At 39.2% G+C, this 26,314-nt stretch overlaps 1 protein-coding gene across 2 annotated transcripts in view; it reads right to left on the reverse strand.

The window, feature by feature from the left end:
• LOC135284059 (protoheme IX farnesyltransferase, mitochondrial) overlaps positions 1–26,314 on the reverse strand; it is an 82,174-nt gene that overhangs the window by 51,667 nt on the left and 4,193 nt on the right. For both annotated transcript variants that reach the window (XM_064395323.1, XM_064395324.1), the window contains exon 4: positions 20,151–20,275. In XM_064395323.1, the coding sequence (XP_064251393.1) occupies positions 20,151–20,275 (125 nt within the window). The remainder of the gene's footprint in view (positions 1–20,150; positions 20,276–26,314) is intronic.

The raw sequence follows: 26,314 nt of genomic DNA on the forward strand, positions 1-26,314 counted from the left end.
TCTTAAGAGTTTTCTAAATGTGTAGTGTCCTACATGCCAAGTTCTCCTGATCAGGTAACAACTTCTGCTTCTTACTGCTGAAATAATAAAGTCTAGCTGCCTTTTCCAGCAGAGGCTTTCCAGCAGAACAGGATGAAGTTTAAGCAGTAAATGCACACTTTCCCCGAAGGAGCAAATGTTAATTTCAAAAAAATAATTTTGAAACGTACTTTACGTTTTAAAATTTATTGAGAAAGCCCAGACATTAATTACTCAACAGAGCATTTCTAGCAGTGTATGCAGAATGTGTTTGGGTATTTTAACACAAATAGGGAAAAAACTCCTAGAAGCCCTGACTTCTCTCCAAAATCCCTGTATTTTGGATCAAGAGCAGTTTTCTCAGTTTGAAATAAGCTCTAGCCTGGATCCAGCAAGCACAACATGCACCCCCCAGCTCCAGACAGCAATAGGTGTGTGGGCACCTCCACAAAACTCTGAACACTTACAGCACAGGTAACAGCGGACAACACACCCCAGCGACTTACAGCAGTTATTTAATCAAGTTTTCCAAACTACTCAGGAAATCACTTCTTCCTCCACCACACTCCACAACCTAGATTGTGATCCTAAGTTATTTTGACAGACTCTTTTTAAAGTTCTCCACTGTAGAAAAGGAGGGAAGCCAGTCAGCTTTACATCCAGGAATGGCAGGATCTGGGCTGGGAGCTTTTTGTCTTTGTGGTTTGCTGCTGTAATTCCAAAACCACACACAGTGCCGGAGCTTTAGACCACTATTAGAAATGTGACTTAGGAATATATTAAGAACACTCGTGGGAAGGGGAACTGAACTTTTATGTGGCTTCCTGGAGGCTGTTCTGGCACTGGCAAAAAATCAGACACTACACAGTAGTGGATTGGTAATAAACTAACCCAGAGCCGGACTTCCAGCCACTGTCAGGCACATGGTGCCATGGACAGAAAAAACATGCAGGATGAAATCATAGCCCCACGTGGCACAAAGCCAATTTTTCAGTGTGGGCAAAAACACTCACATACAGCTGTATTTGTCCACGTTAGTAGGGAGGAAAATTTTAAGGGACTTAGACCAGGTCTTTGATTTGCATCTTTCTCCCTATTATTATTTATTACACTGAAGATAACCTTTTGTTTTACAGGCCCCCATATTCATTCGAATAAACAAGTCATCATTCCGTTAACAAATGCATAGCATAGGCATAATGCAAAATATAAATCTGTGAGACAAAGCAGAACCATTCAGGTTTTCAAAACCAAAAAGCACTTGGTGTTTACCAGGCATAAAAATACAGGCACCCCAAAATATTTTTTTATAACTAAAAGTTCTATTTCTAGCAAACCACAGAGATTTCACAAGTTTTCCATCTTTTTGGACAAGCAATGATTTAATTCACATTTTAATTATGCTACAGAGAGATTATTATTCTGTAACAGATAAATAGCATTAAGTCAGAAGTTATTTCAGGCATTACAAAATTACTGAGACACCCTGCTAACATGTTTCATCTCTTTTCCAACTTTTCTCTGTCCTCTATTAATGTAAGAGAGGCCTACACAATCAAATGGAAAATACAGTACATACTTCTCAACAGGAAACTAAAATTGGCTACACACCAAGCACATTAGTATTCAGAGAGCTAAAAAAAATTTTAAAAAAAATTAAGTTGCCTGTCTCCTAGCATTTCTGATTACTCCAGTTATAAAATCAAAGCCATTCCCGTGTATGCAGTGATGCCAATGGGTGGATGAATTAAATATGCTTTCATTATGTCTCCTTTTGAGGTTCACTGCCCTCCTGTTTTCAAGCAGCACATAAAAATATTCCTATTTAGCTCTGTAGGATCAATGCTATGCCTGTTAAATGCAGCATAAATCTTCCACTGATTTCTATCCAAACAGACTTTGACAAAAGCAAATGCAAATACAATGAACTAACACACTACTCTGAGCAAGAGAAGAGAGCTCTACACAAGGCACAAATAAACTTCAAACATCAAAAAAATTTTTTTCTCAGACCTTTCATATGATACAAATACACAGATTACTTTTTTTATTAAAATCTTATTTTGCTAACTAAAAGTAGTTTCTTTTATATTCCCCTTCTCCAAATCGTTCCAAAGAGCATCTGAAAGCTCAGACATACGCTATTCAAAGAATTTAAAAGTCAATGCTAGAATTTATCTAGTTTCTAAAATATTATCCTATTTGTTGGCAGAAAGCTGTTCCAGGCATGAAGGCAATTAGTTCTGTTAGCACTCTTCAGAAAGGCTAGAGAATCCCTCGAGATTTCTAGGGAGAAATGGGAATGGTAAGGGCACGTTGTTCAATGTGATTCCCCCCAGCCAAACACAGATGTCCGATTAAAAGGCCAATTAAAGGAACATTAACCTTTAACCAAAAATATAACAGTAGTTTAAATTAGTCAAGAAACCCAGAGCTGAATGTTATCTCAAACTCCTTCTCCTCTGCAGACTTTCTATAAAGTGTTAACCATTCATTTCTGTTTTATGAGGCCAACACTGCCCATAAAACTAACATTTTTGAAGTTAACACTCGGCTAACTTGGAGAAACAATGTTGTCACAGGAATGTTAAAAAAAAAACAACAAAAAAACAAACACCAAGAAAATCAAAAACACCAGACTGCAACCACGTATCTGCAACATACATTTTACACCTTTTGAAAGTGAAGGTGGGGATAAAAGTTTAAACCAGAATTCACTTTGGAGTAAATTTATCAGCAAAGTACCCACACGTTCACGTAGCACGGCCTGCCACGCATTTTTAACATTCAATCCTGTAATTGATTTCAAAAAACAACCATAAACAACCCTCAGATACAAGGGTTATACTGCCATTTAATGGTTAAACAGAGGGCGTACAACCATTTATTGCATTAGGAGACTAAAGGACATACTGCTTAAAGTAAACTTGGAGTCATGTGTACAACAGAGATAAAATAGCAAAATGCACTGATGTTGCTTAAAACTGAAAAAGCAAAGTGGTGAGAGATGCACAAAATACACGGAGTGGGAATAAAGCCACCTAGCCAGAAATCAACAGAAGCACCTCCAATTAACTGCAGTGCTCCCCGTCACTGACATTTTTCTAATTGACACCAAATTAGCATTTACTACCCCAGAGCCCGGTGTGGCAAACACTTGAATGGGGGCTCCTTGACGGCTTGGCTCCTGCTCGAGGTGTAACCAACAAGATTTAGGGAGATCCAGGCTGGGCTGGCACTGGCAGAGGGCTGCACACTCTGCCCTCGCCCCAGACCTGCACCCTAAAACAATGTATTAATTCTGCATTTGCCTGGCCTTTGGAGACGGTGCTTAACGTGATTAGTGCTGCTGTCTACCCAACTTAAGTGCTGAGCGTGCTTTAGAAGCTGAAAGTAGAGCAGATGTCTTCTGCTACCCAGAACATTAGAGCTGAAGTTTTCTCAGAGGGCAGAGAATAAAGATGAAATCTTTTCACAAGGGGCATAAAAGAAATGCCAATATTCTTGCATATACTCCCTGTAGCACAGCTCTGCCTTGTTTTCTGCTGGGTTGGCTTGGTTTTTTTACTATAACCAGGAACAAAAGCTATTTTCCTGTAATTGTTTAATCAAAATTACTATATGATTTTGTGTCTCTCTGACTCTGCCTAAGTATGCCATCTAATATATTTTCTCAAGCTTCCCAAGTTAGTTTTCTGAAAAATAGCCTAATAACAGTAACCAACATTTGCTTTTTAGACTGTATTAACAGAAAAAAAGAGTAAGTTATTAAATTAATTACTTGAAACTACTTACTGTAAGAATAAAAAAAAAGTATAAAAATGGCCTTTAAAAGTTTTTTACAGTATTTTTGTGTTTAATACTGTACTTACTACCACAGCTATTTTAAATACCTGTAAAAGGAACGTTTTATTTGTGTGCATTTGCTTGCACCTAGTCACGGAGGAGACTCTGAAGATGAAGCTAAATATTAATTACGGTTAGCTTTCCAGAAAACAAATTCTACAAACATCTCAGGAGTAAATTTATCATCTGATTTTTTTGAATCCATGATCCACAGAAATAAAGGCCACTAGCACAGCCAATGAAATTAAACTTCAAAGGGAAAACCTGATGTTCCCAATTGTTTTAATAAAATTAAAGAAAAAGGCCACTTCAAAAGTTAGTTTTATTAATTATATACAGGATCCTCAAACAGCTCCTTGGCCACATGTTCTGGCTGGTGCTATCTTACATGACAAATCTGTGGTGTTAACCTCACGCTGACAAAACCTGCCGTGAGTACGTTGATTACGGCTTTGGAAGGACCACCCAGAAAGACAACTCCACTGAACACCTCTCCTCCAGTAGCACCAGCTAACAGGGAATACACACACCAAATACACTGCCTGAAAAATTAAATCCTTGCAAATAATTTCAAGCAGAAACCCACCAATTGCAAAAAAGACAAACTGGACCCACTTACTTCTCAGTGCTGTCGGATGCTCACACTACTCCAGTCGACCAGCAAATCTCTTTCTGTCCCAGTTGAAATGGTCTTTGACAAAACTAATATTCCACACTGAGAAAGCAACTTGCCTTTTACATGCATAAAAACATATCCATGCCTTGGATAAGCACTGAAGCTCTTTTCTGGTTGCTATGCAATTCCGCTGCAAGAAAAGCCTGTTTGGTGAGTGGTCCCACCTTCTATTATATTTATGCTTTGTTTTCACTGCATCTGCTTTAAAATATTTCAGAAGCTTCGTGTTGAAAGCGATTGACCATACAAACATCCTGTTCTCTCCACATTCAAGTCTCAGCTGCATTTCTCACACAGACTGATGCTGAAGTATCTTTAACAGTTCCCCAATCCCAGGAACATGCTGGTCTTTGTGCTCCTCAGGGCATCACTCACAACCCCGCAGTTTCCCAAACCAGTGCCTACATAAAAGTAGAAAAGCTGAAACAGATCACTGTGCACTTCAGTACCTACAGCTGTTACTTTGGAGCACAAAGATTAAAATTTCAGCAACCAGGTCCTTCCTCCATCCCACTGCTGGATGATGCAGAACACTGAGCCACAAAAGCACTGACGGGAGAGCAGAGAAAAACAGCCTGGACACATATGGTTTGACTTAACATTAACTGCTTAAAGGTATTTTGACTAGTTCCACAGCTAAATTACATGCACCTGTTGCACGCATTAGTAGCACCTACATCCTGCTCCAAACACAAGGATGTGGGCCTGGGGATGTAAGACTCAAGAAGATTACATTTCACATGTTTAGCACTGGAACAGAGTAGATTTATTTATCAATTTCACAGTTTCCTTGAAATAAACCATTTACATTAAAATAATTCAACATAATATGCCATAAAAATAACATTTGAACACTCTAATTTATACCTTTTTATATACACTTACTGTTAATTTTATGATCTGTGCAAAAATAATTTATCAGCATCCAGTTTGTAGCATGGATTTCCAGGGCCAAACCAAATGAATCATGAGAGAAACATGTTCCTGCCTTTTGAATACCTTTAATTTCAGTAATTAACCATAACACATAGAGCCAGTCTATCTAACATGATTAAGCTTTTTTGATGTTTACATTTTTTTGTTCTGTCAGCAACGTCACCAATGGATATGCTATTTTTCCCTCTTGCACCATCCTGTATCTGAGCCTCTACCCTCTGGGAATGTAGTTGGGGTCCACCTTTGCCAAAGAGAAGCTCACAAACCAAGCAAAGACGAAGACAAGCACAGGTACAGAACAGCTCATATAGGAAAACCAAGAGGGAACAGCTTTCCTCTGCCTGGAAAAGGACAAGAGAGGAAGAATACAAGAGATGTACACAAAATCATAAAAGGCACGGAGAATCAACTGGGAGGTGAGTGGCCATTACCTCTCCCAGTGCTAAAAAGGGGAACTGGACAAATCCATGGAGGGAAGTTCGCAGAGATACGGACACAATCGCTGTTTCTGACAAAAGACCTGCTGGAAAGTCTCCTGGAGACTTATCCCCTCCTGTCTGTACACATCTTAAGTATCTACTACCATACAGTTTTGTTATGGAATTTCATCTTCTAAAGAAAAATATCCTTTTCCATCTCCACTCCAAACAAGTGTTGCAGGGTAAGCTCAAGGGACAATGAAAAGGAGAAGGAACCTCAACAGTGCAGAAATGGGGAACAGCTGGAGGCACCAACCAGACTTTTCCAGGCTTTCAATCCCCAAGAAGTCCCACTATCCCTACAGGCACCGAGGGAGTGGGGTGGGAGCTGCCCAGTTATGCTTCATGGAGGTCAAGAAGAAAGTCGCAGCTCCTAGGAACTCCCATGTCCAGCATCCTCCTTCCAGTACTGCCAGTAGGCAACAGGGCCAGGAAGAGATTAATGAGAAGACCCTATGGGTCTGAGACAGAGGGTCATCCCTGAATCCTGCTGAATAGAGAATCTTTGCACCAGACAGCCTTTGGTTTGACCACCCCTAGGATGGTCTTTCTTCTGTGAGAAATTAATAACAAAGCTTGCTTATGATTTAAAACAAGTGGGGAAGGCTTTTTGCAATTACCTGTATAAGTGCTGTTTATGCTCAGTGCTGAACAAGTACCAAAAAGTTGAGCTTTCCCAAATTTTTCTTAGGGAACATTAGGCAAATCAGCTCTACCACTCCCCATGTCCCAGCTGTGACAATGACAGATCCCCAGCTTCAGTGACGTTCTGTGGACTCTGGAGTTAACACTAGTGGTACCTGAAGCCATTAAGAGAGACTTATGGAAAGTCACTGACAGGCACTCTGCATCCTGCCATTCAGAACAACAAAACAGCTGCCCTCAAATGTAGAAACCTGTTTATAAATAAGTTGGAACCCACCACAATTAAGCTACTTTCAGTATTGAAGATCATAACTGAAATCAAAGGATGATTTACTCTGAAGAGTTCAAGTGACATCTGCTGAAATAAAAATATAGTTTGGAAAAAGACTGTAAGAAGATGACTACATTATTATCAATAACTTTTACAGCTGTCATTAATTTTCACTTGGTTTTATCTTCTCTCCTAGTCTGCATCCAATTTCACATTGACTTGTGCTTTATTACAATCCCAATGCGGATCCCATCAACTGAAAAGACTAATAATTGCCTATGAAATGTCTATGAAATGCCTGTGAAATACAGTAAATAGCGTGGATATTGTTTCCCCTTTCCTTAGCAAAGCACAGCATCTTGAGGCGACTGGCACAAAGGAGGACCGACAGCCTTGAAACGTTCTGTTTCCAGAATGGAAAGCAGCTACAAATATATATGTGTGGACCAGAATGTCTCCTCCCAAAGCTGGAAAGAGTTAATCAAGTTACGCTGCTTGAATACATCAGTGAATGATGTTGAAATGGCACAGGAACATTCTCTAGCCCGGCATATACCAGACAAACTTCCCCCAGTGACTATAATTTAAGGCAACATTTTAAAAGAGCTCTTTAAATCTCAGTGCTACAGAGAACTGCTGAGGCTTGTAACAGAACCTCTCTTGCCTTCCTCCCCTGACAACACACTGAGCTCAAAAGTATATGTTTAACACCCAAGGGTCCTACCTGTCTTTAAGGAATTTTTGTAAAGTAGATGGCTACCTCAGGCTATTTAAGTACTTTATAGTAAGACATTAATGGCATGTATAGAGATATTCCTTTGATCATTCCACCACCGGAAATAAATAAGAAAACAACCCCTAAATCTTTACCATAAAAATTTATGCTTGGAACTCACCAATGTAAGAATCATCATACCACAAAACCACAAACAGTATTCAATTCAGTCTCTGTGTTCTCACTTATGTGCTAGCCTTTGATATTCCTCATGATGAAAAATGAATACATTTTACTACAAAGATGATTTGTGAACAAAGCCGTTTTTATTTTGGTTTCCTACTGAAGAACAAGAAATCTAAAGTTAAAGGAGGAAATCAATAGCTGGGCTAATTATCAGCCAAAACCAACAATACATGAATGAAATGGAGATTTTCTCGTTTGTAATTTCTAGCAGCACATTTCAAAACTTTCTTTTTATTGTTCCATTTCTCAGTTCAGAATTCAAAATATCATTAATATGAGGCAGAATTTAAACTGTTTTCATTTTCATTGCCTACGTTGAAGATACAGAACCGTCTTCCTTTTGCTGTATAACTAAGCATCACCAAATGAAATGTTACACAAGTTTTATTTTAAGGGCTGCTCTTGAAGAAAGAGAGCATGTGAACATCTGTGAAAAACAAGTGCAGAGAGAAGACTAAGATATGTAGATAAATCATTAGTTATATTAAGACATGAAACAGGCACCCAAAGAATTGCATAAAATGTAAATGAACTTTGGGATCTGGTCTCTTAATTTGACAGCTGTTTGACAACTGCAAAATGGAAAACTGACCTCAGACAACTGTGTATAAATGAGACCATTAAGCAGAAGAATTTCATATGGAATGATACAATATACAGTGCAGTAACTCCTCACATGGGAATAGATAAATGTAGACTGGAATTTTTATTGTCTTTGAAGGTGGTGATGTTAAAAAGACTTGAATTTCACAAAGGGGAGCTCTATGCTACATTATCACAATTAATGCCACTTTCTGAAGTACAATGACTGTCGCCTGCAGAAAGATTGCTCACACAGAACTCACAGGCATTTAAAAAAACATAGCCAAGGATATGTGTCCAGTATATCCCCAGTGTCTGGAGACATAGGAAAAAAAAGTCCTCTGCACTTCAGCTGCAAATTCAAAGTCAGTAAAATTATACAATGAATAGGTCATGGGATAACTTATTTGAGGGGTTTCTTTGAAAGTGTTGCAGGCAGTCAAAATTTCACAAGGAATCTGTATCACCAAAGCAGCACCAGAACAGACCGATCCATGGAGAGAGTGGCTTAAGGAAATACTCTGCAATTTTGGCCCCTATGGACAGATCTTCCTGGAAAGAGCGGCAAAGCAGTAAGGGGGAAGCTTTTACCATGACTGCCTGCAGCACGGTTAAAATTTTGTATTCTCAGCAGTAACCGAGAATTAAATGTGAAACAGAGAGAAAGCCTACTTTTAGATGTAACCAATCATTTCTACTCATCCTTCTGCTCTAGATCCCACTGAATAGGGCAGATCCTCCAAAAGCATCCCCAAGCACCACTTCTTCACATTCTCCAGCAATGTAAAGAGCTATTTGTGATGTTTCCTTTCAAAGCAGTTAAGCACTTTGCTCTTTATTTCTCTCTTTGGGACAAATACTTAAAATCAGCCTTTCCTACCTCTGTTTTTAACCACAAAAAACACACAAAAGTTGCACAACCTGTAATAGAAGAGACAAAGCCACCCAAGCACTTGCTACAAAATCCAGACTTAAAAAGAAAGGTTACAATTTTCCAAGCTAACCTAACAAAAGGTTAGCAGTGACAGCAGCAGAAGTAAAGATTTCTAGAGTCAAGTGACTGCAGTGGCTGGACTTTTGGATAGAAAAGCTATTTGCTGTCCATTACCTTTAATTTTCAGTAGCAGTTTGTTAGGGGTGGGATTTGTTGGGGGTTTCAGTTTCTGGTTGTTAGGGATTTTTTTTCTAGATCTTGTGTTCAGTTTTCATGTCCCGACATAATTCAAGTGGTCAGTAATGAAACTGAAACTGAAAAATAAACAAAGCAAATCCCAAAGATATCAAATGAGACATAAGCACCATCACCAAAACATTGAACATCCAAACCTCTTGCCGCACGGAAGTGCACTCTAACTGCACTATCTGAAGAATCACAGTCACGGAATATCCTGAGTTGGAAGGGAGGCACAAGAATCATGGAGCCCCGGCCCTGCACAGACATCCTAACAATCCCACTCCACGCCTGAGACGTTGTCCTAACACTCCCGGAGCTCAGACAGCCTTGGGGCCATGACCATTCCCTGGGAAGGCTGTTCAGTGCCCAACCACATTCTTTTGTTCATTTCTAACCTGTCTTTTCCTAAATTTTCTCATTCTTGTTTTCAAGAGACACTAAATAACCATCTCCTAAACATCTTCTCCCAGCCAGTTGTGTTTTTACAGCCCTTCATGACACTCTGCCTCACTGTCACCTACTTAATGCTACTCAGAAACTAATTATGGCATTGTAATAATACTACTGATTTATTCTTGCACAGTCCTGGCACAAAACCAACTCTACTTCAACTCTAGTCCAAGTTAATCCCAGATATGACCAGAGCTATGGAATCACATCTGCATGACGACTTGAACAAAATTTGTGCTTTACAGGTTATCCATTTTCTCTGACTCTAGCAGTAACTAATAAAACGCTTGAAATCTCCCTACAAAACTTGCACTGCTCATAAGCCTCTGCATCACCTCTTGGCCCCACTTCAAAAGAAACTTTAGAAACATCCAGATCAGTAGGGAGTTGAAGTCGACCATCATTTTACAGGGGAGGCACAAATAATTTCCACCAGGAGTGGTCCTTGCCCTGAAAACTTTAATCAGGGATGAAGAACGTGAACTCAACACACAGATCACAGTTCAACACCTTCCCGTTACAGCTGGAACTCTGCCAGGTGGTATCCTCCATTCGTCCCTTCCAGACACAGCTCTGCTACTTATGCTCACACCAACAGGAACCTTCCTCACTGAGGAAAACTCAGCTGAGAAGAAGGAGCCTGCCTGAAGCAGGGCTGGCTCTGCTGCACACTCCTGCTGCCAGGAAGAGGCCGAGAATCATGGTAAAAAAACTTTGACAATCAGGCTGTAACCAGCACAAGCAGTAAGAGAAACACATCAGAGACTTCCCTTCATTTTAACTTTATTTTCTATATCCAATTCTGCTCCCTTGCTGCCGAAGGCCATTTTAGATAAAAACTTTTATACTTTTATAATGGATGCCCTTCAAAGATAGTATTTTGCTTTTAATGTCCTTTAATAAACACAAGGCATTCCAAGCCTTTAAGCAGCTTGTAAAAGGTTATTATTTTTAAAAGTATCTAACTTCAGAACACAAAAATGAGTTTGAGGCCGAACTATCCAGCCTGCTCTCAAATGCCAGCACCTTTATAGTACTCTCTGAAGTTACAACAGATTGTCATGTCTGTTGGGAGCACCAACATAAATCTCGACTGTAATAAGCACTCTTAAAAGCAGAATTACAGGGACAGATTTTCATCTTCTAGAAGTCTGGTTTACTTCAAAAATTTACATAATCTATACAGATCCAGGCAGAGTTAGCCTTTAGTGACCTAAGAATACCAAACCCCCGAGGTTTGCAGATACATCTGGTTTAAAGGCAAAGCTTATATTAGTAAGCTGCTATAACTCTTACATCTCCATCCACGTGTCCCATTTTATTTCTTGTCCTAGTTTAACGATACTTCCAACATGTCCTGAGCTTTTCAATCTGGATGATGTACCTAATGATTTTGGTATTGAAAACCAACTTCCTCCTTCAGTTTCCATACAGATCTCATAAAAGCCAGAAGAAATGGATTACTGCCCAGAGCTGTGGTTCACTTGTTCATTAAACAGCTTATGCTTAGAATCCTCTTAAAAAGCCACTTAGTGGCAAATGGCTATTCAACACTACAAATAAAAACTTTCTAAAAAAAATAAAAATTACTTCAGCTTTCCATTCATACCGGTGTTATAATCCCTCTTTCCTAGGACAAGGTGTGCCAAGACCCTCCCTGTCCCTTTTCTCATATCCTAGAGGTACCTCTTTTTACTTCTCTCTATTACAAGCTACAGCAGAGAAAGGGATGACTGGGACATCTGCCTGTCCCAAGCTGTGGCTGATCAGATCAGAAAAGCCAACATTGCACTATACCTTCCTGTAAAGCCTTGCAGCTTTGGAAAAAATAAGTCAAAAGCCACACAAGAAAACTAAACTTCTTGCAGTACATAAAAATGAGCATTCAAGTGCTTGCTCCAGCCCAGGCTTGCAGCAAAGCATGATCAGCTCTCTCCTAGGCAGGTAAACTCTTCACAGGCAGTTGACAACTAGAGTGTGGAACAAAGTTAAAAGTCAAGGCAGAATGACACTTTATTTTAAGAGAGACAACAGTCATGGAAAATTAGCAAGAGGACATTTGCTCGGTTTTACTGCACGTAAGTCCTTTCCTAAGATGACAAAGTAGAATCTGAACTCATGGTATTTATGTAGTATTTTTTAACTACGGAAATTTGAAGAGAACCCTAAAATAGTTCAAAAGGAAAAGAACTACAAGAATGCTCTGGATTTGTGTTTCAATGAGCTATTCCCCAAAGAAATGGTATTGGTAGGCTGTTTCACGGAATCAGGAAATAATTTTTCTTAACCCTTCTGAGTTATACATTGCCACATTGTTGCTATTTTTCGTACAGCACATTACACTAGGTCTTGTATTGCTGTTTCTGAAACTGTCAGGAGTCTAATTCAAGGCAATAAACAGGTTGAATATGGCACTATTAAAATTACAAAAAGCAAATGACATTTCACTACTTATCTAATAAGGTAAGTATTTAGTACTTGCACTGCTAAAGGAATTCTGAGCTATTTGTCAAAACATGTACTTATATACTGGCAAAGAAGAATAGTTATTTTCACTCTTCTAAGATTAGAAAGGCAATACCCCGATGGATCAAAAGGCCAGATAAATCTCATTAAGTACTAGGTTTTCCCTTTTGTCTAGTCCTCTCTTCACATTCCCTCATTTCAGCCCCTTGAAATTCCTTTGTTCTGCCTGTGATCAGGGTTTCTGGGGAAAATCTGGCATTGGATCTAAAGGGAACCCCATGTCACTGAAATATCCCTGACAATTCATCACTTGATAAATTATTTCTTTCTTACCCCCTACCTTGCTTGCACCCAGTATTTCCACAGAACCTGTGACTGTGGTGCTAATGATCCTGCTGAATCCAAATGCATCATCTTGAAGATCTCTGGATGCACAGAAGTTAACGGGCTTCTGAAACTGGCACCCGAAAGCTCCAGTCCATCACACTGGTATGTCAGAATAACAGGAGTCTGCTCACTCCCAGCCCATGTCTATCATCAACACCTGCGCAGATGAAAGGATGGTTTCAGATGGAGAGAAAACAGAGGATCACAAGGCTGTTTCCCTTGCTCTGTCCCAGCAGGACAAAGGAGACTGCACTCCCTACACTGACATCTCCAAAAATTCCCCTTTATCACCCTACCACCTTGCTAAATGTGGTGTTCATTTAGGAAAACAGCTGCTAATCAGAAATGCAACCAGGGAGAGTAAGCAAGTCTGCCCTGTTAACAAAGGCACATACTTACTTTGTGCATCCACAGGAAACTGTCTTTATCAAATCAGGAGCAGGATGACCCATAAAAAGGGAGCACAACATTAAATTAATTTTTTTATCTACTGTTTATGTCCTTGTTGGATTTTAATATATATGAGATGCAACACAAGAATCAAACTGTCCTAGAATATGAAGCTTTATGCTAATAGTGAGAGCCACAGAGGGCAGGAAAGTAGTAACAAAGGTGTCATTATACTAATTTTCATTGTCTTTGCTGAACATCACAGAGGTGACTGGGGTCTAAATCCTTAAGGGTCATATGAATCCACTCACTTTAAGACTCTTTGCCTACCATATTCACACAATATGCATGCGAGCAAAGAGAATTTCTTTGAACAATTATATGCATTAATTTATATTATTTTTCTAAGACCTTTTATCAAGCTTCAGTTGTAGGTCAAATGAGTCATGCTTTGCAAAGATAATCTTTGCATTTAAAATTTATCAATCCTTCGGAGGCTGGTTCTCATTAGTGCTCATCATTCTCACTGCTCATGAAATACATCCTCACAAGCTGAGCTAGTCCTACTCCATATCAACTATTCCACCATGCTAACTTGATCCAACCATTCCAATTATGAATCATCTGTTGGAGCTGTAAGTTATGATCTTCAATGACCACTAATAAAGACTGCCTAGCAGTTAAAATATCAAAGCAGCATATATCAACACACTTTAGAGCATGAGATAGACTTCCAGTGTTGGATTTTTCTTGTATTTTTTATCCACTGTAAATTACATCCCAGGCTGCCTCTGCCACTGACAGTCCTGAAGTGTGGAGTTCAACACCAGGTTTTAATAATCCCTCCTGCCAGTTGCTTGATCACTGGGGGGAATGGGGAGGGGGGGCAGATGAAAGGCCAAGCGGCTGCTGCAGGCTATCAGTTCAGTCAAAACAAAGGCACTTCAGAGAGAGACAGAGATGCATCAGGTGTGAATCTCAAATGAGCAACTGGGAGTGTGGGAGTGTGGCCTGACTGAGCTGACTGATACTGGAGTGTCATTCCCAGAAAAAGGGTAAGTGGGATCATTCCAGAGGCAGGAGGGGAAACATGCTAAAGCAAAAGCCTTAGAAAGTAATTTTGGACTATTTCTAAATCACGCCAATCATTCAACTATATCATTTTTACATACGTTGTTTGGAGCAAATATAGATGGCGTTTAAAATGAGTTCTCTCATTCCAACATAACAGTGCAGTTATCTGTGAGGGGAAGGAGCAAAAAAACAAATTTTCAGAGATTTCAAAAGTGGGCAAGAAAGAACTGTGAGGAGTTTACTCAGCAAAAACCTCCTGCACTGAGTGAAGGTGGGTTGCGTGATCTAACAGAGGTCAGCTCCTCCAACTTGGAGGAGAGCATATTAATAACATTTGCATCAGGATAAAAAGTTCCCACTCCATGGACATTTAACAAAATACTTCTCTGGTAAGAGAAGTTTGGTATGGAGATAATGCCAAAAACACAGCTAGTTTTGGGGAACAGAACTATTGCTGTTCTCTTTTGTGTTGAATTTTTTTACTGGGGTTAAAGAGAAAAGGAACAGAGGGACCAGAATCATGCTATTTTTTATTTTCCACTTCATCAATAACCCAGGCATCTACCACTAGCCACCACTTTCTATGTATTACTTTAACCCTTGGGGTGGTGAGTATTTTCCTGTAATGGAGTTTTTAAAACTTTTTTTTTTTTTAATTAGGCAGCAGGTCAAGGCCGGGGGCATTCTGCCCTTCTGCTCTGCTCAGGTGAGACACCACCTGCCAAGCTGTCTCCAGCTCTGGGGTCCCAGCACAGGAAGGATGTGCAGCTGCTGCTGAGTGAGTCCAGAGGAGGCCATGGAGATGCTCCAAGGGCTGGATTAGTTCTGCTCTGGAGACCGGCTAGGAAAGGTGAGGGTGTTCACCTGGAGAAGAGAAGGCTCATTGCAGCCTTTCAATACTTAAAGATGTGTAAGGTGAGGACAGACGTTTTCAGCAAGGCCTGTTGTGACAGGACAAGAGGTGATGGTTTCAAAATTCAGAAGACAATAGATTTAAACTAGATAAAAGAAGACCAGACTTTTTTTTTTTTTATATGAGGATAATCTAGTGAGTGGACTGACAACTGGAGGGAAGGCTGCTCTATTTTTACTTTATTCAGCCTTGTGCAACATCCAAATTCCCTTCTTAGTTTGTCTTACACTAAAGATCACATATAGGTTGCCTGGGCTGGTAACTGAACTCAAACCCCAAATTTCACTCCACTATTTTAACAATAACCCATCCTTCCCACTCCTTACAGCTACACTTCTACGGAATCACCACTGTCAGGAGAAGATGAGACTTTAAGAGCCAAACACAGCCATCAGATCAGACCCTGAAGGGACAGGGATGTTAACTTACATTTGTTCTCTCATGCTGGATAACATATTTACAGTATTCCTCATCTTCAGCTCTCTAACTTCAGCTAAGAGATTCAGCCCACTGTACTTCCTTGTCAAGGTACCATCAGTCAAATCCAAGCATATCATTTGATCTCTTGGTTACTAAATTCAAGCCACTTTAAACATCCTGCTTTCATCTTTACAATTCTCTCCCACTTTTTAACCATGCTGCAGTTACAGAAGAATGTACTTGACATATAAAACGTGCATGTGATTTCTTTAACATTTTAATGCTGTGCATTGTGTTGTAAACATCTCTTCATGTTTTATCTCCTTCTCTATAAATCAGAGGTGACTATCTTAGAAGTCTCAAAAATGACATGTTTTCACTCTAATATAAATGTAAGCCTCTACTCCTTGAAGCTTGAGTGAGCTTTCAAAAATCATCAAAAAACAGACCTATGAAAAAGCAAAATATTGTTAACTAACTTAATATAAATTTCTCCCACTCCATTTCTATGATAGCCTGGAGTACAGCAAAAAAGAAGTTAGAAAATTAGTCTTCACTAATCAGAAAGCAAAGGGTTTACTTAATTTATCTGTAACTTATAAACAACAACACTAAAGCATTTATTTGTTTGATTCAAGATTAACATGAAGTGTTTACAAGATGAAACCCCAGAATATATTTCCATTTCCTTACCATAATTTATAACATTGATTCCTTCTTATGAGATTTTCTGGAGGTTTTGGCTAGCTTAGTAATGTTACAGACACAATGCATCTCAATCCAGTCCTTGGTAAATGCATTAAGTGATTTTTTTAAATCAAAACTCACTGTAAAATAACAGTTATTTTTAAAAGACAGAATACCAATAAAGAACACCTGTCTGAAATAATTTTAAGTTACTTCATTGATGGAAAAAAGAAAGAATGCTGTTAGAAAGAGAGGGAAAAAAGACGAAAGCCGTTTTAGCAGGTGGGACTGAGAAGTGGTGACATGTTGTAGTACAATTCCGAAGGGCTGCAGGACATAACGTGGTGTTGGATGATGTGGAAGAGAACCAGGGAGCACTGGCTCTGGGAGCCACTGCAATGCTGGATTAGGTGTGAGGTACAACTCTGAAGTATTGTGATAGCAAGGAGTGAGGCAGAGGCAGAAACACCGGTGGAGGACAAGAGAAATAAAACACTGCCTGTTCTCCGGCACCTTCCCATAGGAGATTCCTCCCTCACAGCCCACAGACCCAACACACTCCACGGGAAAACCCAAGGACCCTCTGATATTTATCCAGATCCCCAGAACTCATAACCTTTTCCACCAGCCTGAGTCTGTTTCTCTACTGTTTCTCTGTTTCTCTTCTGTCTGTCATAAACTATTCCAAGATACTTTTCTTAACATTTTCTAAACAAATGTTTCTAGAATGACCTTGCTGTACAGCAGGCACCACACCTCCCTTTTTTATTTTTGTCCCTATTTTCCAATACAACTTTTTCACTCTCAAAACAATAAGTCATAAGCTCCTTAAGAATCATTGTCCGATTTCACAGAATCACCATCAAATTGCATTCTTTCTATTTGCTTTGGAAAGCAACGCTAGAATTTAGAATTTGTGAACTGTGAAACTTTTTTTCTAAACACACAGCTTGATAAATATTCAGATTGTACTTCTATAAGCAATGAAAAAATACTAAGTTGTCGATCTGCACTGTCAATCTGTTTTTCTTGTTAAAAAAAGTGAAAGTGGGACAAGGATCCCCACTTAAGCACATTTTTGCAACTTTCTGGCTCTTGCAGGCAGGAAAAAATAAGTTTAAAGAATGGCATACAACCATCTGAAAACAAGGAGGAAGTGATAATTAGAAGATTGTTTCAGACCAACTATGGCCTGGCTCCCACCCCAGGACTTAAGTCAACTTAGTTAATTCATCTTAATTCACTGGGGGTAAAACCATCTCAGCTCCCACCAGATTGTTAAAATCAAGTAGTTGAGAGAAGGAAAAAAAAAAAAGGGAAAACCCTCTCAGAACCTGACGAGTTACAAGTTTCTATCAATACTTCCATGAATTTTACAGAATCTTCATTACAATTTCACAGGACCAGGCCCCTCATATCCTGTCCTAAATCACAGGGAAGACTCTTACACAATTCACACTTCACCTTCCCACGACATATGGGAGGACTGTAAATGGTGCACATAGATTTATTAGAGAAATGAGGAGTGGGAAAGATGAGTTGCCCTTAAAGATGTACAGATTCATAGCAATTTGGGAAGCGGAAAGACGGTTATCATATAAAAAGGTCCTTAAGGGATAGAGAGGAGCAACAGAGGAAACATGAGTCATGAGCTGCCAGAGAAGTGGATGCGTATGGGGAGCAATGGACAGAGCAAAGTAGCAATAAAGGAAGTTCCAAGTCAAATATGCTCCTTCCCAACAGTCGAGATGGATTACCCAAGCTTTAAGTATTCATGGAAAATTAAATTCCAAGCCAATTCAGACACAGTAACACCGGGAAAAAGACACCCAACGACTAAAAGGATCCATTGATAAACAACAGATCACCAAGCACAGCTCCTTCCTTTTGCTTGCTTACCAACTCTGCTCCTTTATTTTTTTTAGTAGGAGTAATCTGCCTTCAAGGTCTCTCTATACAGGAAAGTGGGTCAACATGAGCGAGTATGAAAATTTGAAGTGTTCAGCTGAAATTGTGAAAGGCGGTTTAACACACCGACAAAGGCTGGAGTAACTTGCAGTGAGTAAGGAGTGAATTACAAGACCCAGCACAAAGTTACTGCACTCCGCAACTCCCCTTTACTATCCCAAGTGTCCAATTCCAAATTACAGCACAGAATCCCTATACTTCTGAGTACTTCAAGAGTTTAAGAAATGGCTTCCAAGAGTTTAAAAAGTGCTTATTTTTGGGACAAAATACAATGAGCAATACATAGAAGCTGAAGACAAAGAAAATAATTTATTTCTGTGGGAATATCACCTCTCAGAAGATCTAGCAAAATCTCAAGACAAGTTGCACAGAGTCTCTAGACAAGACATCATTAATTCTCTTCATGCAGTAGTATCCACATCAAAAGTAAAGGTAGATATGGCAGTAAATATTTCAAAGGATAACACATAAATTTACTTTTAATATTAAAAAGGTAGTAAAGGAAAAAAGGGAGGAAAAAGGGGTACATCTAGAATTGTATCAAAACCCAGCAAAACTTCACCTTAGTTATGACAGCCTTTCTTCCTAGTCTTTGTGTGAAAAATATGTACATGATAACTAAATGTATTCTTCATAAAATAGCGCGACTTATTTAAAATTATTTTTCAAGGCTATCTATGTGTTTCCAAGTTAGGCAGGCTACCCAAACATTTCCAAGCAATTAAAAATCATGCATTGTCCTTCCCATTTTGCAGAGAAAACAGAGTTAGGTGCCTTCCCCAGTTTAAAGCTCAGTGAAAGAAACACTAAAACCTGTAAAAACAGTAAATAGGACTTACTTCAGGCTGAGAAAAATGTGCGCTGATGGGTGCAATCCCAAAAAACACATCACATGCCTACAACTGAGGTGTTACAAGGTGTAAACATCAAAGAGCCCAACTCAACCAAGTTGACTCCAGGGTATGGATCCCAGGAAACCTCCACTACTGGGGTCCCAGGAGTCACAAGTGGTTGCTGAAACCACAAAGAGTTGTCAATAGAGGCACTGCTGCTGCTGCTCCTTCTTTTTCCAGGCCACATTTACAACTGAAAGTGACCATGGCTGCTACACTTTGAAACTGCATCAAAAGTGTTACTACCTGTTCACTAGTTAGGCTTTCCTTTAGGAGGCAGGGAGAGCCTAAGAGCCACCGTGCTTCACAACTGAGTGCAGGAGAGCCAAGATCAGCATCAGCCTCCACAGGCATGTTGACACACACAAGGCAATTCAAGTTCAGGCACCTGGAACATCACTACCATGGGACAACCTCCACACAATGGAGGTTCTCAGTTCATTCTGCAGATTTGCAGGAGATACCATGATCCCAGCCTGGACAAAATCCTGCTGAAGTCCCACTACAGCTGTTTTAAGTGGATCTGAGCCACTCTTAAGACAGATCCAACAAGGTCATACAATAACACAACCAAAGAATCTAGCCCATATGGCTGGAGCCCCACTGGCTATTCTTACACTCCAATTACCCAGTTCTTCCTGTCATTTCCAGGGACCCAGGCTTGGGTATTACCAAGATAAACATTATCATTGGGAGGCTTAAAACCTCATCAACTCCATTCTATATAAACACACTGTGCCTACCAACTCCACTTGAATTCTCAGGCATATATTACTTTTGTGGTGTCAGTTTTAGCAGCTCAGAGCTCAAGCAGCAGCTGAAGGCACAGCACTCCTGGCCATCCAGTCACACCCCTGGCAGCATTTCAGAAGCCAGGACACCAGTTTGCTGTACAGATGAAGAGATGGACTGACCTGATTGATGGAGTTGGCAGCACAGGATGCCAGGCCAGTTCCAAGGGAGGCAAGCAGGAAGCAGGTGAGCTCAAAAGGGACCGGGGCCATGGCAAAGCCAGCGGACGCGGTGCTGACGACCAGAGCTGCAACACAAGTGAGAGCACAGTTCAAAGCATCAACAAGAAACTATCTTTGTATATAACACTAGAATTATGGCTTTCAAACCCTGAAAGAACTCTTGTGCAGATTATTTGCTGTCTTTATGGTTCACACTAGCTCCAGGAACAGAGTACAATTAATACAAACACTGTACATAAAGAAATCAACAATGAGAAGGAGAACTGCCAGAGATGAAATAAGAAACCCAAAAGCAGCAGCACATTAGCAGAAGATGTGAGGATACAACTTGTGTCTCTGTATTCCCTATTTTATGGATTTGCTATAGGACCAAACTGCCCCACACAACATGCACAGGACTATTTGTTCCAATAACTCATACATCACTGCAAAGTCTAACACAGAAGAAAAAACAGTAAGAAAAAATCCCACACTGGGATATATGCTTTATATCAAATTATAGCAGGAATTTAAGCAGTGTAGAGTCAAAAAGAGATGTGGGGCATGTAGCTACAGTAATTTCACTGCACAATCTCTGTTCCTACTGCTCCTATTTGACACGCCCACTTTGGACTCTACTTTGGGCTGAAAGATCAATCACATCATCACAGAGACCCAACAACACTTAATGGCCTCAAAATTTGAGTGGGTTCATAAAAAATCCATTTCAGTTTTGTCATGCAAAATTGTAACTTTAGTACACTACTGCAAATCACATCCTTAAAATAAAAATTACCCAAGTTTTAATCCCAATACTGTAATTAGCCAAATAATAGGTCTCAAAAGCCTCACTTTTGGCAAGAAATAGTATAACATGACAAATTTCTTATACTATAAAAGTCAGCACACTTATGGAACATCTTGCTCATGACCTTGAACTTTACAATCTAAAATTATTACTTATTAAACAGAAGGTATTTAAATTATGTTCTGATGTAGTTACATACTTTAGACCTCAGCTAACTTAAATCAAAGCATCAAAATGTTCTTATCTTCCTAATTCCTACGAAGTCTCCTTTTTGTCTGAAGTTAAATGACAAATAAATAATCTTTGCTGACTGAAAATACCTGGATTATCTATTAAGCAGCACTACTTGAGGTGAAAAACTAAATGTCATGGCAGATACCTGCCAGTAAGGATGCACATGCAAAGTGCTCATTTCAAGAGCTGTGCCTGCCTAAGAACCTCACTATTTAATCCTGAAAACACAGTGAAGAACACTTGCTGCTCATCAAAACTTTTCTCTAAGTATTAAAATCCATTGATGGCCGAATATTATTAAAATAGCATGCATATTATAATAAGTGTTAATTATTTAGCCTTGTTACAGATTCACAGGCTACTTCTACAATACGGATCTAAGAGAGAACTTCACCCTTCTGAGCAGCTCTGAAAGAATCACAGATCCTGCTGCCTCACCAGACAAACGAACATAAAGGTACTGATCATTCTGAAAGACTACATCTTAGTTATTATATAATTACAACACCATGTTAGTTTCCAAACTCTTGAATCCTCCTTAGGAATGCACAAGAAAACATGAAATGCATTGGTACAACTGAGAGAGCTTAAAAAATGCACTGAAAATGACAGTGAACAGTGGCATTTGCTTTTCCAAGAGTGATTACATTCTTTTTTTTTTTTGCATAATAAATCACACGCTCACTTCTAGACAAGAATTTAATTAAAACTTATTTTAGAGAGCACTTTACACCATTTTATTAGGGGAAAACACCAACTCATTTACTGGAGAAGAAAGGTGGAATGGATTGGCAAACAGTCAGTGTAACATTACCACTACCCTGACCCCAAAGAAATTCTAACACCGTACAGTTACGGCACTAATTAAAGTCCCCATTGATTTCTCCAGATTAATTTTAGCCAGTCATTTGAGCATGACTTATCAGGATCTCATTTAAAAAGGCTGCAGTACATCCTCTCCCATATCCCATTAGAGCAGGTACTTTTTCTTGTTTGGGCAGGGTTTGCACACCAGGCGTCCCCTGCCTTCCTCATCGCCCAGATATTCCAATACCACACATTAGCAGTAAATAGGAAAATGCTCCCTTTGGACTGGGAAGTTTATTTTCTTTAACTGCGGAAGCAATAATTTACTCTTCAGCTTCCCTCGTGGAGGAAAAGTGTATTTAATTGAGATCACATCAAGGGAATGAGGTCATTGACTCTGTTTGTTTTTTAATCCCTGTTAGTTTAGTGCGTTAGGGGCCAAATGAACTTCACCTTATTGCATAATAGATGGAATCGATCCTTTCAAGACTTGTTGATGGGAGCTGGCATTACACACACTCTTCAAAAAGAAGCCAAGATTTAAACTTATGATCTCAGCCTAAGCCTTATTTTCAGTCTTTTAAACATTTTTAGCTTTCACAAAAATTAACAGGGGGCATTTGTCTCCCACGTCAATGTAGATGAAAAAGAAAATGCTAATGGATTGGTGACAAAGAGTGAATTATAATGTTTCCAGCATAAAAACACAGTCCAAAAGTTTAGTGTGTTCTTTACATTCCTTTTCCACTTCATCACAATGTGCTCTGCCTTTACAAATCCTTTGTGTTTATAGCATGCGAATCATTGTGCCATATTTTGTTTACCTACCATTAAAAAGAAGCCAAGCCAAAATAAAAGCACAGCAAACCAAAGCAAATCAATCCTGCTCTAGAATTCCCTTCTACTCCTGTACTGGTGATATATCAGTACATAAGGAAGGAGAAAAGCAAATGCATTTGTACTTTTTTTTCAACAAACAATTTCACTGCTTTACTCTCTATAGCCCTTAAAGGAAAGTTGCTTTCCAAAAGCTGAAGAAATATTCCTTCCTGAGTTTTCACACTTCAGTTTCTGGAAAGCCAACTGTAGCAGCAGTATTTAGTGCTACCCACCTAACCAACATGCCCTTTGTAAACCCAGGTTTGTTCGGGCACATCAAAGTTTTGACACAGATTATAACCTGCACACTAATAAAGGCCACATTCCTGAAGCAAACTTAAATTTGGGACAATGATTTGAAACAAGTCCGCACCAAATCATGCAAACTCCAAGTGCAATATTACAAACAGAGCAAATAACCTCTTCTTACCATCAATCAATTTTAAAATACTTTGCCAAAAATGAACTGCAATGATGCTGTATTTTTTATTTAATTTGTTTTTCTTGTAGCATGGAAAACCAATTGCCAGAAAGCTTTAGTTTCTTTGGTGGGATAATAGTTACTGGTTTCATAATCACAAAAGAAGAATTACTTTGACAAATATATGAAATATATTTAGAACGGTTAATAAAGGTAAACTAGCAACAATCATAACAGGAACAACCAATAAATATTTTTCAAAGTTTCTGGCTATACTGAAGTTTTTATTTAAAGAATAAATGCTGTTATTCAAGAATCAACTGGGAACATACAGGAACTCCACCAAAGCAAATGTTTTTTTTTTACTATAACAGACTATAAGTAGTTATAGTTTTTAACTATAACTGTTACCAGACTTTCAGCCTACAAACACAACACAGGCCCCTTATTTAGTCAATGTTGCAGCTTTGTAAGTGTCAAGAGTCATTATGCAAAACTGGATCTTCACCATCTTCACATCACCAATACACAACAGACAAGAGATGAAGCAGGATCACACCTTCACAATCACACCTTCAATCAGTACCAAATATCTCAGGCTCCTGGTTTCAGGTTCAGCACATTTGTGCTACGGGATCACTATCCCACAGACACAAAACCATACAGAAGCAATACATCCAATAAATTCCAGCTGTTTGCTAGTATGCACAAGAGAATTATTTTCTTATAACAAGATATATGAAAAAAGTTTTCTAGTTTATGAAAATGCTCAGAAATTAGCATATTTGTCCACACATGTTGATCCACATCTCAGACAGGTGCTATGTAATCAGATTCAAGTAGGTTGGAAAAGACCTCCAAGATCATCAAGTCCAGCCTTTGACTGATCACCACCTTGCCAAGTAGACTAGAGCACTGAGTGCCATGTTGAGTCTTTTCTCAAAGACACAGGGCGCTGCACATCACAGAATCACTGAACAGTTTGGGATGCAAGGGACTTTGAACATCATCTACTTCCAATCCCCTCCTCTGGGCAGGGACACCTTCCACTATCCCAGGTTGCTCCAAGCCCCATCAAACCCGGCCTTGAACACTTCCAGGGATGGAACAGCCTGTTCCAATTTAGCGGCTTGTCCTCACAGAAAGACGAACATGCTACAGGAGCAACAACAAGGAAATGTGCACAAACCCTAGAGCGTTATCTAAGGGAATAGTCGGCATTTTTCATATGCTTTCCTCAGTTTGCCCAAACTAAAAACTGAACTTTGATTTTCCTGTGGTTTTACATATAGTTCATCTGAGTTTTCATCTGTAATCCTTGGAGGAAACATTACTTAAATCTAAACTTGAAGTTAAATTTAAGAAGACAAGACAAGCTGAAATTCCAAGTGTGTGTGCGCATTATAAATCACTAGAATTTCCTCTTATTCCCCACACCATCCCTTGTCTCTCTCCTATTTTCAGTTACACAGCAACTTTAGGATCAAGTTGAAAACAATGATTTGAAGTTGAAAACATCAAACAGATGCATTAGCTTTCCAAGTGCCTGGGTGGAAGGATACAGCTGTTCAGAGAGCAGCCAACATAAAACATCACAGAGATGGGAATGGATGGAAATTTAACCCACAAAGGTAATGAAAGGTTAATGAAAAGTTCCCTAATTGTTTTCTATGGCAAAAGAATATAAACAAAAATCTATTCCTAGGCAGCGCTTCTAATGATAGAGTCACAAAAACTGCAGTTTACATGAAGCAGGAGGGTATGGAAATAGCAAAACTCATTTCTTTTCCAAGGTGAAGTACAGTTCATACTCCAAACAAAAAATCTCTTTCCAGCAGCAGCAGGAAAGTAACAGAGCATAAGGAAGTCCCATTTTGGCATCATGCAGAGTTTGTTTTTTTGTTATTTCATACTCTAAAAAGTATAAGTAAATTGTCTGCCAAAAAAAACACACAGGATATGAGATCTATCACAACTTCACGGGTGAAAGGAACCGAGTTGTACGACATTTGCAACTTAAAAACTGACCTCAGAGAATTTATTCTTCTTTAAAAAAAAAAAATCAAATAACTACAACACTGTAGTCTTTACAGAATATATAATTTGTCTAAATGATTACAGTTGTAACCAAGGTTGTAAAAAATTTTCCTTGCTCTACGAATTACACATAGTCTTATTCCTGCATATGTCCTACCTTATCCCAGAACCAATAAAGACCAACAACAGAACTCCCCTTCTATAAAGTTTTCTTCATCCAACTTACTCTTTTACACTTTCCACTTACAAGAAATCTGCACACCAAACACACAGAGTTCACCATGAGAAAAGAGGTAAGTTTTTTTCTGTATCTCTCCATACCTTCTCAACAGGTAAAGTTTACCACATTTACCTTGGATCAAGAACTCCTCCAGGCACAGGAGAAGACGGAGATAAACTAAAATCATAAGTCCCTTTCCCAACAGGCTTGCAAGCTGGATTAAAAATTGTACAGCTGTTCAGAAATTAGCAATCAAGCTTGCACTTGAAAAGGCACTGTCATAGAAAACAACAGTCCTGAAGGGAATGAAACTCCTTAACCTCTGCCTTCTATACCCTATTTTAAATCCAGAGTGGTGCTTGCCTAGTTAAAAGAGGCTACCAGGAAGTGTTGAAGAGTACGGCAGCAACTCCGAGGCCAGAGAAAAAAGTATCACATGAAATTGTTTTCTCTTGAAAATGACACTCTCCCATCTTGCTGAAGTTGTTGAAACTCCCATTTCAAGAAGCACCGGTAACACTGAGATGTGGTACAAGCACTGAGCTTACCCATCAGCAAACATAAAAATAACATCTCAAGTGCTTTCAACAACAGTCAATTTTCTCTCTCTCTCTCTGGTCCCTTGATCAGCACAAAGTAAATGCCCTCAGTCTTTCTAAAAACAACGAGGAAAAAAATTTGGATGTGCAAACAAGAAACAAGATCAGTTATGCAAAATC

This window comes from Passer domesticus, chromosome 20 (assembly GCF_036417665.1).
Source record: "Passer domesticus isolate bPasDom1 chromosome 20, bPasDom1.hap1, whole genome shotgun sequence".
In the NCBI taxonomy this organism is placed as follows: Eukaryota; Metazoa; Chordata; class Aves; order Passeriformes; family Passeridae; genus Passer; species Passer domesticus.